This window comes from Rhinolophus sinicus, chromosome 8, assembly GCF_057876585.1.
Source record: "Rhinolophus sinicus isolate RSI-liver-muscle chromosome 8, RSI-T2T, whole genome shotgun sequence".
In the NCBI taxonomy this organism is placed as follows: Eukaryota; Metazoa; Chordata; class Mammalia; order Chiroptera; family Rhinolophidae; genus Rhinolophus; species Rhinolophus sinicus.
In genome coordinates, this window is record NC_142508.1 from 76,597,426 (window position 1) to 76,613,355 (window position 15,930).

General features: G+C 41.7%; 1 protein-coding gene across 6 annotated transcripts in view; it reads left to right on the forward strand.

The window, feature by feature from the left end:
- Nucleotides 1–15,930, forward strand: part of LOC109447697 (uncharacterized) — a 121,284-nt gene that overhangs the window by 53,061 nt on the left and 52,293 nt on the right. For 3 of the 6 annotated variants that reach the window (XM_088800350.1, XM_088800351.1, XM_088800349.1), the window contains exon 1: nt 3,767–3,906. The exons of the other annotated variants lie outside the window; for them this stretch is intronic. In XM_088800350.1, the coding sequence (XP_088656476.1) occupies nt 3,816–3,906 (91 nt within the window). In that variant the 5' untranslated portion in view covers nt 3,767–3,815. Of the gene's footprint in view, nt 1–3,766; nt 3,907–15,930 lie in introns of those variants that run through there. 6 annotated transcript variants of the gene reach the window in all.

The window sequence follows — 15,930 nt, forward strand, 5'->3', positions numbered from 1 at the left end:
TTACACAGATCGAGGTCCAGGGTGGCAAAGGTCATGGTAGTAGTTTCCTACTTGATTTTCTCTCTATGGACAGACTATTTGGATAGTTCCTTTCTACCAGCAATTTGTTTGTTAGATGGTAATTAGATTGCTTTCCCATTTATAATTCCAACTAGAACTCCAGCTATAGTTAACCAGTGGCAACTTACCAAGGGAAAATATGTCCTCTCTCCTGCCCACCCTCCCTCTCCAAGACCTTTGTAGCTTGCAGGCCACTGGCCCACTGTTTTCATGGAGCAAAACTGAGATGTAGTTTCTGATGCTCACTGGGTAATTTACTTCATGTCCACAGGCCCTTATTTCAAACAAGACTAACAATTTTTCGTGGGACTGTGAGGTTCCAGAGCATAAGCACATCAGCATTTTAGCTTCCTAGCACCTAGCACGACTCCTGGCACACAGTAGATGCTGAATAACTATTCCTTAAATAGTCCTGCATTTAGCTCATCCCAGGATGTCCCTGGAGAGATAAAGTAAATGAAATTTGAAAATGTAAGAACATTGGAAACACACACAGCTGACCCTTGAGCAACACGTGTTTGAACTGTGCAGGTCCACTTACTTCCACATGGATTTTTTTCAATAACTACTATAAACGTATTTTCTCTTCCTTATGATTTTCTTAATAACGTTTTCTTTTCTCTAGATTACTTTTCTGTAAGAACAGCGTATATAATACATGTAACATACAAAATAGGTGTTATCAATAGGATGCTTTGTATTATAAGGCCTCCGGTCACCAGTAGGCTATTAGTAGCTCAATTTGGGGAGAGTCAAAAGTTATATGTCAATTTTCAACTGTGCAGGGATCCGGTTCCCCTAACCCCCACGTTGTTCAAGGGTCCACTGTGTTGTCATTTTCAATTTCAGTGGCTAGAGATTGGAGTCTGTACAGCAAAGGAGAGACTCTGAAGGCCTTAATAGATCAGAAAAATGTTAGAAGTAGAAGAATCCATTTTAAAAAGAAGAAAAATCCACTTATTTTCTAGCTCCTAATTGTCTAGAGAGATAAAGAAACCACGGCTTGAGAAAATGTGTTGGTGTTTCCCATAATACCTAATATTTATTGAGCACCTTCTATGGCCCAGTGCTATCATAAGAAATTCATACACCATCTCATTTCAACTTTGCAGCAACCCCATAGTATTCCCATCGTATTTAACAGAGAACACACAGAAAGTTGACAAGGTTATCCAACTAGTACGAGGTCCAACCAGGAAACATGCTTAATCAGAATGAGACGGAGGCATGGCCATCCCGAGTCAGAGTCAGGTTTACATATATTTCTGTCAATTGTAATGATTTTCTCCAATGCAGCTAGATTTTCTGTATCAATATAATCAGGGTCTATCCACAAGGGCACAAGTCTTTAGTTCCTACAAATACATTAGAATTGGAAACCCATGAGCAAGATTCCATCTGCTTCTGTCATTGGAATCAATTCCGTTGCTTTTCTGAGAAAGAAATATTTTCACAAATGCCACTTCCACAACCCACAGATTTTGACTCCAGCTTTAAAAATCGGTTGTAACATTTCACTGTAAGGTTTCCAGATGCCATTAAAGCATCTCTTCTCTCTAGCTTTACAGTCACATCTGAATGGAAATTCCCAGGTAATTAATTTAACCATTTGAACCTCAGTTTACTCCTTTGTAAGATGGGAATCAACACACTTAGGCTGCCATGTTACTATGAAGTCAGTGAGATGATGTAGAAGCCTGTAAAGGGTCTATCACAAGGGACTATACGGGGGTCCCTAAATCCTACCTACAAAGCATTTGCAGTTCCTTGGACAAGTCTTAGGCTTAGCATATCCCCTTTCCAGACAGACAGGGGGGAAATCAATATTTCAAGGAAATACTGTTTCAAGCACTTCAAAACTCGAAATTATACATTTAAAAGTTATTGCATATTGTTACCTTTCTGTGATAACCATGTTCAATGGCAACCTGAATATTCTCTACTTGAGTGGTTCCAGGCGTACCTGAGGTGACTCTATTCCCAGCGCATTTATTTTCAACCATCCTAAAATGTAGATTTCCACTCATTGAGGCTCGCTTTCCCACAATCCATTCAGAGCAGTGAGGTTTGAAAACCAATCAAATAACCCTTACGATACATCCCCACCCACCTGGCAAACGTAGTAGCTTCTATATTGCTGACACGAGCCTGGTGACATGCTCCCTGAGACTGAGCCATTGAAAGGTGCCATCATGGCTTTCAGGGACCTTAAGATCTAAAACAAACATGCTGACATCTCAAGGCAAGATGTTTAAGAACAAATCAGAACATGTACACAGTGCAAATATGTGGGAAAGTTCTCTGATTCTCATATTTAAAGTAACTGTTTTTCTGAATTAAAGCAGAGTATAAAGATTTTCAAAATTCAAATAGATCAGAAATAGGTAAGCAGAATCTCAACGTGTCCCATTGATCTACCTTCTGTAACCAGTGACTGCAGGGTGTTCTCGTGTGTGTGTGTGTGTGTGTGTGTGTGTGTGTGTGTGTGTGTGCATGTGTGGGTATACGGAAGCCAGACAATTAAGTGTGCGAACTTTCCACCAGGTAAGTGCACAGTGGAAAGTTCATCAACTTAATTGTCCGACCTTTTCGTATACATATACACACTGAAAATATATAGTGAACATATATACACAGATAAACAAGCTCTTTTTGTTTTTAAATAAAAGATGAATCATGCGGTGCCAACTGTTTTGTAGCTTCCATTACTCAAAAAATCTGCCTTTTGAGGAACCTTTTCCTGCTTTGTGTTTATTGGAACCTTTGGACAGAAGAAAATGATTGGGTGTGAGTTAGGTTTTCATTACTGAGTTAGTTGTTAGGAAAGGTTTGGGTGAGGGGAAAGGGGTTGGAGATGGGCAAAACGAGCAGAGAATATGAATAAAAAATGGTTTTCAACCAGGAAGTGACATTTTATAACAGAATCGGGAAGAGAGATGAGGGTCAGGGGAATTGAACAGCCCTCAAAGCTTCCAGTTAATTCCGTGCCCCTACCCAGAATCCCAACCTGGGCTCACTATTTTCAAACAGTATCAAGGGCTTCACATATGAGCTTTGATCGCAGCAAGGAAGTAAGCAGGTGCAAAAAGGATGACTGCCATCTTTCCAACAGCCCCAGAGTGGGACCACCACTCCAGTGGAAAATAAGTGAGAATGGAAGGGAAGGGGGGAGGAGGGAGAAGAAACATGCCATTCTTTTTTTTTTGTCAGTGAACACAGTGGAAATGGGTTAAGTTAGCTCAAAAGGGCTGAAGGCCCTTCTGAACTAATTGTGTTTCAGTGTTGAGAAGGAGATGGGATTTTGTGTCTCTCAGTTGGCTTCCACTATTAGCTGAAAAAATAGAAGCTCTTCTGTAAAGAAAGCGGGCAAACAATAGCTAGCTGTCACAGCCAGCTGATATCTACCTTTGATCAGCCAAATGAATGTTGCAGGCATTTCTTATAGGAAGGAGATTGCTTATCGATCTATATCAAAATATGCATGCTAATCCCAGGCAGCAGAGAGCACTTTCAAGTGGAGTTAATAATCTGATTGCTGCCCTGTCTGGAGCAATTCCCGGAACTCGGAGCTCTAATCAGTCCGGGGTCTTGCAGTCAAATGTACTTTGCTGTTTAAATTTGGATTTGTGACATTGATTGAGGAGCCCTTGTAAAGGTGTTGACAAATCAAATTGTTTGTTCCAGTAGTGTTTTGCCAGAGATCAAGTCCAAAGTAATACGCAGTGAATTTGTTCATTACTAGTAGGGTGAAGGGAATGATAAAATTCACCTGCATCGTTATCACAGACACGAGCGCCATGAAAGATACGTTCTGTCTGAGGAAAATGGAGTTTTCTGGGCGCTCCGGTGAGTTAAAAAGGGGGGTGGCCCTTCTAGACCCGGTGATATTAGATATGTTTTAAGAAAGGTAAGCCAATGAAGGTATTCCATGTTTGAGGTCAGAGCACTTTGTTTATTTAGTTGGAAAGCAAACCGAAAGGTGGGCAGGTCGACACCATGCCTGAGTTGAAGAAGCCCTTGGCCACCAGACCCAAGCAGAAGAAGAGGCTTCATCCATGAAAAGAGGAAGTGACAAAGGAGAAAGCCAACTAGGCCTCAAGGTTGGCCCCTGTTCAGATGAGGATTGGTGGTCATCTCTACCTGTTCCCCACAGGTACTTGAGGCCAGCATGAGTGGAAGGAGCGTCAGTAAGTCTGTAGGTCTCGATGGCCCTGCATCTGTAGTGAGGCTGGTTTGGCAGGTGCTCAGGGGACTGCCTTAGGCTGGGTTGTCCCAGCAGCAGACCCTGAGACTAGAGTGGAGTGCGACAGGTTTATTTTGGAGATGGTCAGGGAGTAGGGAAGTGAGACAGGGGGAGGGAAGGAATCCACTCCAGGATGCATTCATGCAGGTCATTACTGAGGTCACCCACTGCTCAGCCCTGCTAGCGACTCTGACATGGCAGAAAAGGGAGGAAGAGAGGGAAGCTGGGGGAGGGGAGGAGCTCTCCTCCAGCAAGTACTTGGGCTTCGTAACACAGGGTAGTGTTATTGTGGCAAGGTGACTGGACTTTCGAAATGCTGCTGCTTTTGCTAGTCCATGCTGTTAGGGGTCAGGAGGGGACATGCCCACTGACTGAGATTGTGGGGACAGAGTGATGTTTCATATTCTACTTTTTTACATCACCTAGCCATAATTAATACTAATAATTACCCTTTAATAACAATGATATTATCTGCTAACACTTACTGTATACCTTTCACGTGCCAAGCACTTTTTTTAGTGTGCTTTAAACACACTGTCTGAATGTATTTTTCATCTGCAGGTTGTAAGCCTTTAGTGGAAGTAAAACAACTGCCTGGGTTGCCTGTAAAAAAGAAGAGGACAAAACAGAGTAGATTAGAGTGGGAAATATGAAAGTGTATAATCCATTGCAAGGATTAGTTTTGTTTAATGAAAACTTTGTTTCAAGTGTGTGTGTGGGTCACAGTGGTAAAATATATTTCTCACTTCGAGTCAAGGACTGTTAGAGATAGGCTGAATTTTCTCATTTAAGTCCTATGATAGTTCTCTAAGGTTGATGTTGCCACCCCCACTTTACAGGTGAGAAAACTGAGGTTCCAAGCAGTTGCATAACCTACGCAAGTTCACACAGCAAGAAAGCGACAGACCCAGGGTTTAATTCACTCACACAATGTTTGCTTCCCCCACTAGCAACCAAGACACCGTCAACTCTCCACGGCAAAGAAAACGTAAACCCTGCGTTGGGAAGCCTCCGCGACCATCTGCTGGTCCAGAAGGCTCGCAACTGTTCTTTTCATGTTTGTAAGGAGAGTTTGGTAACAAAACCCATTTAATAGCAAACTGGAAGACAGCAGAGTGCTCCTTGGCATTGGAGCGTTGTTGATGTCGCCTTAATTTATAACATGGCAAATGGTTAGGCAGATGGCATTTAATGTATTCCCAGACATAAACACGAGGCTGACGTTGTACGTGAGGTATGTTCCTGAGCTTCCATAAACTCCGTAGGGGGTAAGCCCGCTGGTCCTTCTGCACATGCGCAGTATTAACCATTCAGCGACACTGGCGGGGACACAGGGAACTGGGCCAACTCACCGGAAGAGCTGCAGAGTGACTTATATCACGGGCTTTCCAACTCATCCCAAATAACACTGACCGTGACTGAAATATTTGATGTTAGTCACTAATGCCAAAAAGCAAGCAACGGATGCCTAATAGAAGGACACTGGTCTGTGAGTCTAGAGACCTGGGGGCTGGGCCACATCCTGCCTGTCGCAAGTCAGGTAACTGTTTTTCAGACAATGGACTTTCTATTTTAGAACGGTTTTTAGATTTACAGAAACACTGAACAGGTAGTAGAGGGTGTTCCCCTTATTATTAACAACTTGGTATGTTTTGTTACAATTAAGGAACCAATGCTGATGCATTATTATTAACTAAAGTCCATAGTTTGTTTAGATGGCCTTAGCTTTTATCTGATGTTCTTTTTCAGAAACCCCTTCAGGGTACCATCTTACATGACACTACAAGACTCCTTTCGGCTGTGACAGTTTTTCAGACTTTCCTTGTTTTTCTTGACCCTGACAGTTTTGAGGATTACTGATCAGACATATCGTAGGACGTCTCTCTATTGGAATTTGTCTGATGGTTTGGTGGTTTGTTTTTTTCATGATTATATCAGAGCCATGGATTTGGGGAAAGATCACAGAGGTAAAGTGTCATTTTTAATCACATCGTATCAAGGGCCCATACTATCGACCTGACTTACCGTGCTGTTCAAGTTGAACTTGGCCACCCGGCTCAGGCAGTCTGTCAGGTTTCTTTCCCCTCTTTACATACTGTGCTTTCTGGAGGGAAGTCCGGTGTGGAGCCCCCACTTGAAGATGCAGTATCGACATAATTTATTTGGAATTCTTCTTGATGGGAGATTTGGCTCATCTCTATTTATTACTTTATTCAATTATTTATTAGTATTTATTTATTCAATTATTTGTGTATATCAGTGTGCACTCATGCATATTTATTTTATACTTTGGGTTATATTCCAATATTGTGTTTCTTTGCTCAATTCGTTTCGGCTTTGACTGTTGAGCGCTTTTAGTTGGTTCCTGTGCCCCTTTGACATACGTCCATCAATGTGTTGAAATGTTTTGTTGTTGTTGTTATTGTTTTTAGCATTTCCTTACTTTCTGTCACTACAAAATGCTCCAGGTTCATCTTATTAATTTCTCACCCTAGTCCTAGAATCAGCCATTGCTTTAAGAAGTCCAGATAACTTTTATTGGAAGATATTATCAGATACAAGATCTGAACATTAGATGGGTTTGTAACTATGGGGTTGTCATTGCGTCTAAACCCTCTCAGCTGACAGAGCAAAGAAATATAGTTGTATCTACAAATCCAGGTATGCACACATTTCTATACATATAAGGTGTGATCACAAAATACGGTGAATGTTTAAATAAAATAATTATTACAGTAAAACACACATTGCCATTAACTCCCCCTTCCGAAAGTACCTCCCCCCAGCTTCAAACACACTTATCCCATCGTTCTTGCCACTTTCTGAAGCAGTTCTGGAAGTCCTCTTTCGTGAGTGTCTTTACTTCATCCTCCATCATGACAATGCTCTGTGTCATACAGCACTTCTGGTACAGCAATTTCTGTCAAATAAAAATATTATGGTGTCTCCTCATCCACCTTATTCACCAGATCTGGCACCATGCGATTTCTGGCTCTTCCCCAAAGTCAAAATGACCATGAAAATGTTTTGAATCAATTCAGGACATGCAGGCAGCTATGACAGCACAACTAAAGACACTCACAAAGGAGGCCTTCCAGAACTGCTTCAGAGTGTGGCAAGAATGGTGGGATAACTGTGTTGGAAGCAAAAGGGAGTATTTGGGGTGGGGGTGGGGTTAATGGCAATGTGTCTTTTCTGTAATAATTTTTTTATTTAAACATTCGTCATATTTTTTTATCACACCTCCTATTTCTATGTATAACCATCTCTATTTGAAGATAAACATGATTTTTACTGATATCTCCACCTCTGACCCATTGCCCCATGGATCATTCTAGTCTCCTTCCCTTATATATGTAAATTCCCACTACAACATTGAGAAACAGGTCTCCCACCATTCATCATCCATTTAATTAATCATTCAATCCCAATATGCATATGTAGCATAATCAGAATTGTTAACCTGTCCCCCCACGGGATACAAGTTTATCAATGAGAGTACCGTGCTTGTGACAGCTTCATTTTGCCTATGGTCTTAGACTCCATTTCCCAAGTTCCTTATGTCAGCACCTTTCCCCATTCCCTCCAGTGATGTTGTTTTACGCATTTGAAATACACTTAGAGTCTCTTATTATAGTCTGCATTATTTCCTGGGATCTCCTGCCCTCCTAAATTATTTGTTTCAAAGTTTCATACGTTAAGGTTGACTTGTGCTATACAGTTCTATGGGTGTTTACAAATGCTTGTTGTGTCCGTACAGAACATTTTCACCACCCTAAAAAATCCTCTGTGCTTCACCTCTTCATACCTCCTCCACTTCTAAACTCCTAGCAGTCGTTGACCTTTTTACTGTCCCTATAGTTTTATCTTTCCCAGAATCTCATATAATTGGAATCAAATACTATGTAGACTTTTCAGAGAGGCTTCTTTCACGTAGTAATGCACATTTAAGTTTCCTTCATGTCTCTATGTGGCTTGATAGCTAATTTTTTATCACCGAATAATGTCCCATTGTATGGATGTACCACTATTTATTTATTCACCATGGAAGGACATCTTGGTTTCTTGCAGTTTTGGGTGAATAACCCAAATAAAGCTGCTATAAGCATTCATGTGCATATTTTTGTGTAAACAAAAGTTTTCAACTCAATTTTGAAAGTACCTAGGTGTGAAATTGCTGTATCATATGGTAAGACTATGCTTAACTTTGACAGAAACTGCCAAACTGTCACCCAAATAGCTGTACCATTTTGTATTCCCACCAGCAATGAAGGAGACTTCCTGTGGTGCCACATCCTCACCAGCATGTTCAGTGTTTTAGATTTTAGCCATTTTAATAGCGATCCTCATTGTTTTAATTTGCAGTTCTCTGGTGACTAATGATAAGAATCTCTTCATATGCTTTTTAGCCATCTGTATATCTTCTTTACTGAGGTATGTGTTCAGCTCTTTTCCCAATTTTTAGTTGGGCTGTTTGTTTCTTTTATTGTTGAGTTTTAAGATTTTTTTGTATATTTTAGATACCAGTCTTTTATCAGCTTTGTGTTTTGCCATGATTTTCTCCCAATGTGTGGCTTGTCTTTTCCTTTATTAACAATCTCTTTTGCAAAGCAGTTTTTAATGTCGATGAAGACCAAATTATCATTTTGTTTTTCTTTTACAGATTGTGCTTTTGGTGCTGTATCTAAACACTTACCACCAAATCTAAAGCCATCTAGATTTTCTTTTGTGTTTACCTTCTAGATGTTTTATACTTTCAAGTTTTTCATTTAGGTCCGTGATCCATTTTGAGTTAATTTTTGTGAAAGTGTTTACATTCACTTTCTTGCATATGGAAGTCAAAATGGTTTCATTTGTTGAAAAGACTGTCCTCCATCTTTTCTTCATTGTGTTTTCTTCATTGCTCTTTTGTCAAAGACCAGTTGACTATATTTATGTGGGCCTGTTTCTGGGCTCTGTTCTGTTCCATTGAGCTGTTGGTCTATTCTTTCACCCACACCATCCTGTCTTGATTACTGTAGGTTCATAGTAAGTCTTGATGGTGGGTAGTGTCAGTCCTCCAACTTTGCTTTTTATTTTCAGTATTGTGTTGGCTATTCTGAGTCTTTTGCTTTTTCATGTAAATTTTAGAATCACTTTTTCAATATCCACAAAATAACATGCTGGGATTTTTGACTGGGGTTGGGTTGGGTCTATCAATTGGGAAGAATGACATCTTAACGATATTGAGTTTTCTAACAGGTAAATTATTTTTTTACCAGACTTACTAGGGCACAATTGACAAAATAAGCTGCACATATTTAAAGTGTACAACTTGACAAATTTTCATGTATGTACGCAGTTTTGAAGCCATCACCACAGTCAATATGATGAACAAATTTATCACCTCCAACAGAAGTTGCCCCTTGTCTCTTCGTAATCCCTCCCTTCTCACTCCACCCCCAGACATTGATATGATTTCTGTTACTACATATTAGTCTGCATTTCCTATAGTTTGATACAAATGCAGTCATACGACATGTATTTTTGTCTGATTTATTTCTTTTACTCAGTGTAATTATTATGAGATTCATAAATGTTATAGCATATGTCCATGGGTTATTCCTTCCCGTTGTTGAATAATATTCAGTTGTGTAGATATACCACAATTTGTCTATCCATTTGTCGGTTGAAGGACATTGAATTGTGTCTAGCTTTCAGCTATTACAAATAGCTGCTATGAACATTTGTGCACAAGTCTTCATACAGACACATGCTCTATGTTTCTTGGGTAAATACCTGGAAATAGAATGATTGGATCATATGATAAGCATAAGTTTACCTTCTCTAGAAACTGCTGCCTCATGTTCATGAATGCATTCATGTGTCACAACCTAATTCCAAGGAGCGTTGTGAGATGTTAAAACTAACCATCTTCCAGCTGTTCTTTGACCGATGAAGGAAGTGGTATAGCACCAGTTGAAACCACTGGCCTCAGAGATTGAGAGAATTCAAGCCCAAGTCATCGCCCTCCAAGTCTTCTCTACTTTTGGCTGGGGATATCTGTTATTATGTTTGGGGACAGAAGAGTTTTCTCTCGTGCACATGGTTCTGGCCCCTCCCTTTGTGCCAATGGTTTCATAATTTTAGTATAGGTTCTAAGTCTCTAGGGTTTTCAAAGTCATTCTATTCTACTTTGAATGACATGACATCTAGCTAACATGTTGCTCCAAACACACTGTTTTTGGGAAACCCTTCAAATCTTGGTCTCTCTTCCTAAAGGTTTTGGATTTCTATGAGTTATGTTTTCTTTGAGGGAAAACAAAAAATTGTGTGTACTCTTCTGGCTTATGTCTCCTGGGTTCTGGGCCCCTTGCTGCTTCTTTCCAGGACTGTTCCTTTCCATTCCTCTCTCCTGTTTCTTGGACTAAGGGTATTTATTGAGCACGTCTCCTTGCCCCTTAAGTCACTACCACAATTGTTTCTGGATAATGATAATATAATACATTTTGAAGTCGGCGATGTTTTCTTTTTCCTTTTTCCGTAATTCCTAAAATTATCTTTATTTTTTTTAACCTAGGTAATATTTCAATTTCTTTCTCATCAAAGAGATTTGAATGGGTGAAAGGCAGTAAAATTTTGCAATGGTGTTCCATGTGTCAGCATCAGTAACTTCTGAGGTCACACGGGTGAAGTTGGGCCGTGGTACCATGAAGGGCTATGAGTGCTTCGTGTGATAGAAACCTTCCCTTCCTCCTCTGCCCTCTTCCACTCCCCCTTCTCTCCCTCTCTTTCTTTCAAAAATAGCAACATAACTCACCTTTTCTATATACTGGAGGTGCCAAAAAATGTGTACACGTGACTTGTATTCATCTTTTGTTAGCGGCATATATTGAGTATTATAATTTTAATACAGTTTTTTTCCTTTCTTAAAATGTGTGTACATTTTTTGGCACCCTCTGTATGTATGGTGTGTTTATAAATATGTGTGTGTGTGTGTGTATATATATAAATTATAAATACATATGCATTTTACATATAATTTATATTTTATATAATTTATGTGTGTTATAAATTAAATGTATATCTGTATATTACATGTACATATAAATTATATGTATATAGAATGTGTTTCTCTGAAGAATCCTGATTAATATAACCCCTAGCCTAGAACAGGTCAGAATGAAAAGCATAGTGATTAAGTACTTATCTCCAAAGTGTGAAAGACTTGAACTCTGGAAAACACAAAGAGAATCCGTTTTAGTGTATGAAGAGAATAATAGTATTTCCATTTTTATCTTTAGCTCATTATTTTCATATTTCTGTTTCGGGCATGTTATATAAAGTGGATAATACAGTCATGCATGCAGATAATTTATAAATAACTAAATAGGTATCAATGGAAATGTACGTTCACTCATTTTCTTCACAATGGGATGGGCAGTAAAAATGTCTGATCATCACTAACCTTGGAGTTAGACTTGGGTTCCTCAGAGCCACCCCACCTACTGCTGCCTGCATTTGGGGGATGTTTTGGAACCTCTCCCATCCTCCACAGGTCCATCTGTGAAATGGGAGGATGGTAATAGTAAAAATACTTGAGTATTATTAACTCACAAAGTTAGATGAGGGTTAAAATTGATCCTGCACCTGAGAGCCGGGCCTGCGGTGCGTGAGGGAGGCGCTCCCTCTCGGCTTTGTATCCTTTCTCACTCTAGGAAACCCCTTGCCTCATCCTGCTGCCCATGGAGCACTTGGTATGTACCTGGCACACAGAGTTCGCTGGGTCACTCACTGGTGGCCGCCAGCACTGATAGTCCCTCTCTCAGCCCAGCCCCAGACTGTGAAGCCCCAACCACGACACTTTCCCAGGAAACCACAGATACTGAGATTCCCACATCCCCAAGCCTTGATGTTCAGAGCATGCGCGGTTGGCCTCTCTGGAGTGGAGGCTCAGCTCCCACCAAGCCTCACGCTGGCGGCCGGTCCTCCCCACATCAGGCGCGCTCTTAAACATCTGTCGGTGGCGTGATTTATTCTATTTTAAAATGAGGTTTTCAAACAACTCACTATCTTAATTTTAGCAGTTCAGCTCCTTTGTATGTTAACAATACCAAACATGCAAATGAGCTACCACTTTGCTTTCTAGCAAAAATGTTTCTGTGCAAACACTTGATTTTATAACGCACTTTGCAGCTTTCTCCTATAATTAGTTGTTAAATCTATATTTGACTTTGTCTAAATGGTTGCATTGCAAGGCTGCTTTTCTTGCCTCTCACTCTGGCTAATTCATCTTATCCCGGCCCATGCCTGAACAGGGCTGTGCTCTCCGGGCCAGCTTTCAGACTGAAGGCCAAAAACAGGAACCGCACTGGAGTCAGGCTCCGGTTGTACCCAGAGGCCCCAAAGACTGCAGGTTGGGTCAGGTTCCTGCCACGTGTCTCTCATCTTCTTTGGATCAGCACGTTGGCCATCGCGTCGTGTTCTTCTCATGGTGAGGGCAGAAGTACAGGAGGGCAACGTCCTCTAGCTTCTGCCTGCATCACGCCTTCTAGCATCCCAAACCAAGGGACGGCAAGTGTATTCCTCCCACCGGGAGGCCAAAGCAAGTCGCAAGGTCAGTTCAATAGCAGTGGGTGAAGAAGTATATTCCTCCTGTGGCAATGAGGGTGGGGAAGAGAGAGAGTGTTTCAGAGCAGCCTTCTGATCTAGGACAGGTACCAAAAGCACTCTAGAGGAGAAGCTTAGGGCTAAAGGCTGTTCATTCTTGCAGTAAAGATTTATTGAGTGCCAACTTCACCTCGGTGTACTAGTGATGCAAGAGTCTGAGCAAAAGATGGCATGAACCCACCTTGCCTGTTCTTACAGTCTAGACACAGAAGTCATTGAGGCCAGCCCCAAACCCACGATGTCCTACACATTGTGGGGCCTGAAGTATATTTGATTTTGGAGCCCTCATCAAGTAAAAAAACTGCAGAGGCATGAGCACAGATGTAGGAATGAAAGTAATGTTTATTTAGAACAAGAAAAGAAATGACAAAATACTACATTTTTTAAATCTACAACATCCAGAAAAATAATATTTTAAATAACTGCCTACCCCCACCCCGCCCCCATCACACTTTTTCCCTACAATTTTGGTTGTACACTCTACCTCTTCCTATGATGATGGCTTTGTAATCTTTTCTGTGGAGAGAATAGAAAGGCCATTCTGTCCTTCCTCTAGTGTGGTTGATCCAAATAACAAAAGTGATGCTTGGGATGCATGAAACATGCAAGTTCACAGACAGCTGTACTCACTGAAGGGTACAGCTTTGTACTCTTCCAATACAATATTTCTGAGAAATTATATTTCAGGGATTCTCATATAAATTTTGGAGGGTTTATAATTATACTGTCAATAAAATGCTGCTTTATTTAGCATATTCTGACAGGAAAGAGCTTCTATTTTGACTAGGACTTAATGTGAACAGAATTCCTGCTTATAATTGTGCACATCTGATAAATGTAGAATTTTTCATAGCCTGGCTTCCGGCTCACTACGTTTCTAACGTGTTTCTTCTCTCCTCTTCTCCCCTCCTAATTCTGGGGCCAGGTGCCACACGACACATTCCTATCTCTGCAGTGTCTGTCTTTGCACTTTCATGTCACGATGTAGTGAGTTGGCCCAGGAGGCAGGAGAAGTATTCCTGAACCCACACTGACCCTGGGGCAGCATGCAATGACTTACTCTCCTGGACTCTGTGAACACATCTCACTAAATCCAAGCCATAAGTGGCCCCAATGCAGGGTCCTCTTGAACAGCTCCTGTGAATGTCAGTCGCCACCCAACTCCTGTATCAGTGTGATGGGGGGCAGTTGGAGTAGAAAGAGAGCTGTCTTACCCCATTGAAGTTAGAATGTCCAGTTTTGCAAATTTTACAGAAACGTGTTATCTCTGTCTGTTCAGGCTGCTATCGCAAAATACCATACCCTGGGTGGCTTGTAAACAGCAAACGCTTATTCCTCACAGTTCTGGAGGCGGGGAAGTCCAAGATCAAGGTGGCAGCAGACCATGTCTGGTGCAGGCCCAGTTGCTGGAAGGAGGCCGTCTTCTAGCGTAACCTTGTGTGGCAGCAGCTCTCTCAGGCCTCTTTTATAAGTGCTCTAATCCCACTCATGACCCCATAACCACCCAAAGGCCTCATCTACTAATACCATCACCTTGACTTTGGTGTGGGGGGGACACAAACGTTCAATCTGCAGCACATGTGACCATGTGCCCACTGCTAAGTCCCCGCCCTGGGCCTTGGAAGGGCCCTGAGAAGCAAGCTTCATTAACTTCATGGGGAGCCCAAACCTCCTGATGGGCCTCCAGCACAGACTTCCGGGGTGGCATGGCTCCTGGAAGGAGCTGCTTCTGTGCTGTGCGTTGGGAACCACCAAAGGGGTGTCCAGAGCCTTCTCTCCCTTTCCGGGTTATATCATAAACGACTTGACATATCCTCTTTCCATCCTCTCTCTTTCTACCTGTCTCAAGGTCATCCTCAAACAGTAATCGCGATTAATAGGTTGTGTCTTTCCTTGAAGCCTTGCTACTTTTTTTAAGTTATGGGCAGATATTTTACATATTTGAGTGTTATACATACTATCCCCTTACTCCCCCCTCTTCCCACATAACAGCAATATGTTGAGGAGCTTGTGTTTTTGGTGCAGGGCTTATGTTTGAGTCATTGTGTTCTGGTTCGGTCACTTAATCCTACATCCTGGGCAACGTACTTACTCTCTCTGACCTTTAGTTTCTTCATTTGTAAAACAAGGATATTCTTAGTGCATGCTTCGAAAGTGAATTGTTTCAGGTAAACTCTGTAGCTCAATTCCAAACACATCATAGGCACACTAGAAGTAGTGATTCTGGAATAAAGAATAAATGAATCCAGGAAGGAGACTTAACTGGGTCCAGGAGATCAGGGAAGGGTTCCCAGAAGAAGTAGCATTTGATCTGGGCTCTGAAGGTTGAGCAGGAGTTTACCAGACAGAGAAGGGGGTGGGGGTTGGGGGAGGTTGGGAGAGGCAAAGGATCCTTCTAGGTAGAAGGAACAGTATATATCCAAATTCACATGGGGAGTCAGAGGCAGAGGGACCCAAAAGGAGGTCAGTGAGAAATGGGGTCAGGGTGCAAAGGGTGGTTGATGCACAGAGAGGCCAGGGAAGTCAACAAAGACCAGATGGTATGGGGTCCTGACGTCTATGATGAGGAGTGGGGCTTGGTCCCAGAGATGGGGGGCCATCAAAAGCTTTTAAGGCGGGAAAGACCTGGTCAGACATGAATTTAGTGAGTGTTCTGCTTACAGTGTAGGGCAAGGATTGAGGAGTGGGGGCAGAGTGGAAATGGGGAGGCCTCATAAGAAGCTGCTGTCCTGTTCCTGGCAAGAAATAATGGGAGCTTGAGCTATTTGGTTCTCAGCCACGAGTCTCCCCATCATGAACAAACAAGCACCCAAACTCATAGCATTGCAAGTTGCTGCTCAACTCTTTTCTCTCAAAGCATCGGAAAAGCACCTTGCTCAGCCTACCTTAGACTCTGCAGGTGTCCAATGAGCTGACTGAGAGAGTCAGACGGCATATTTCTGCCAAGCCTGAGAAAGGTGCTGAGTGCTACCGTTGAT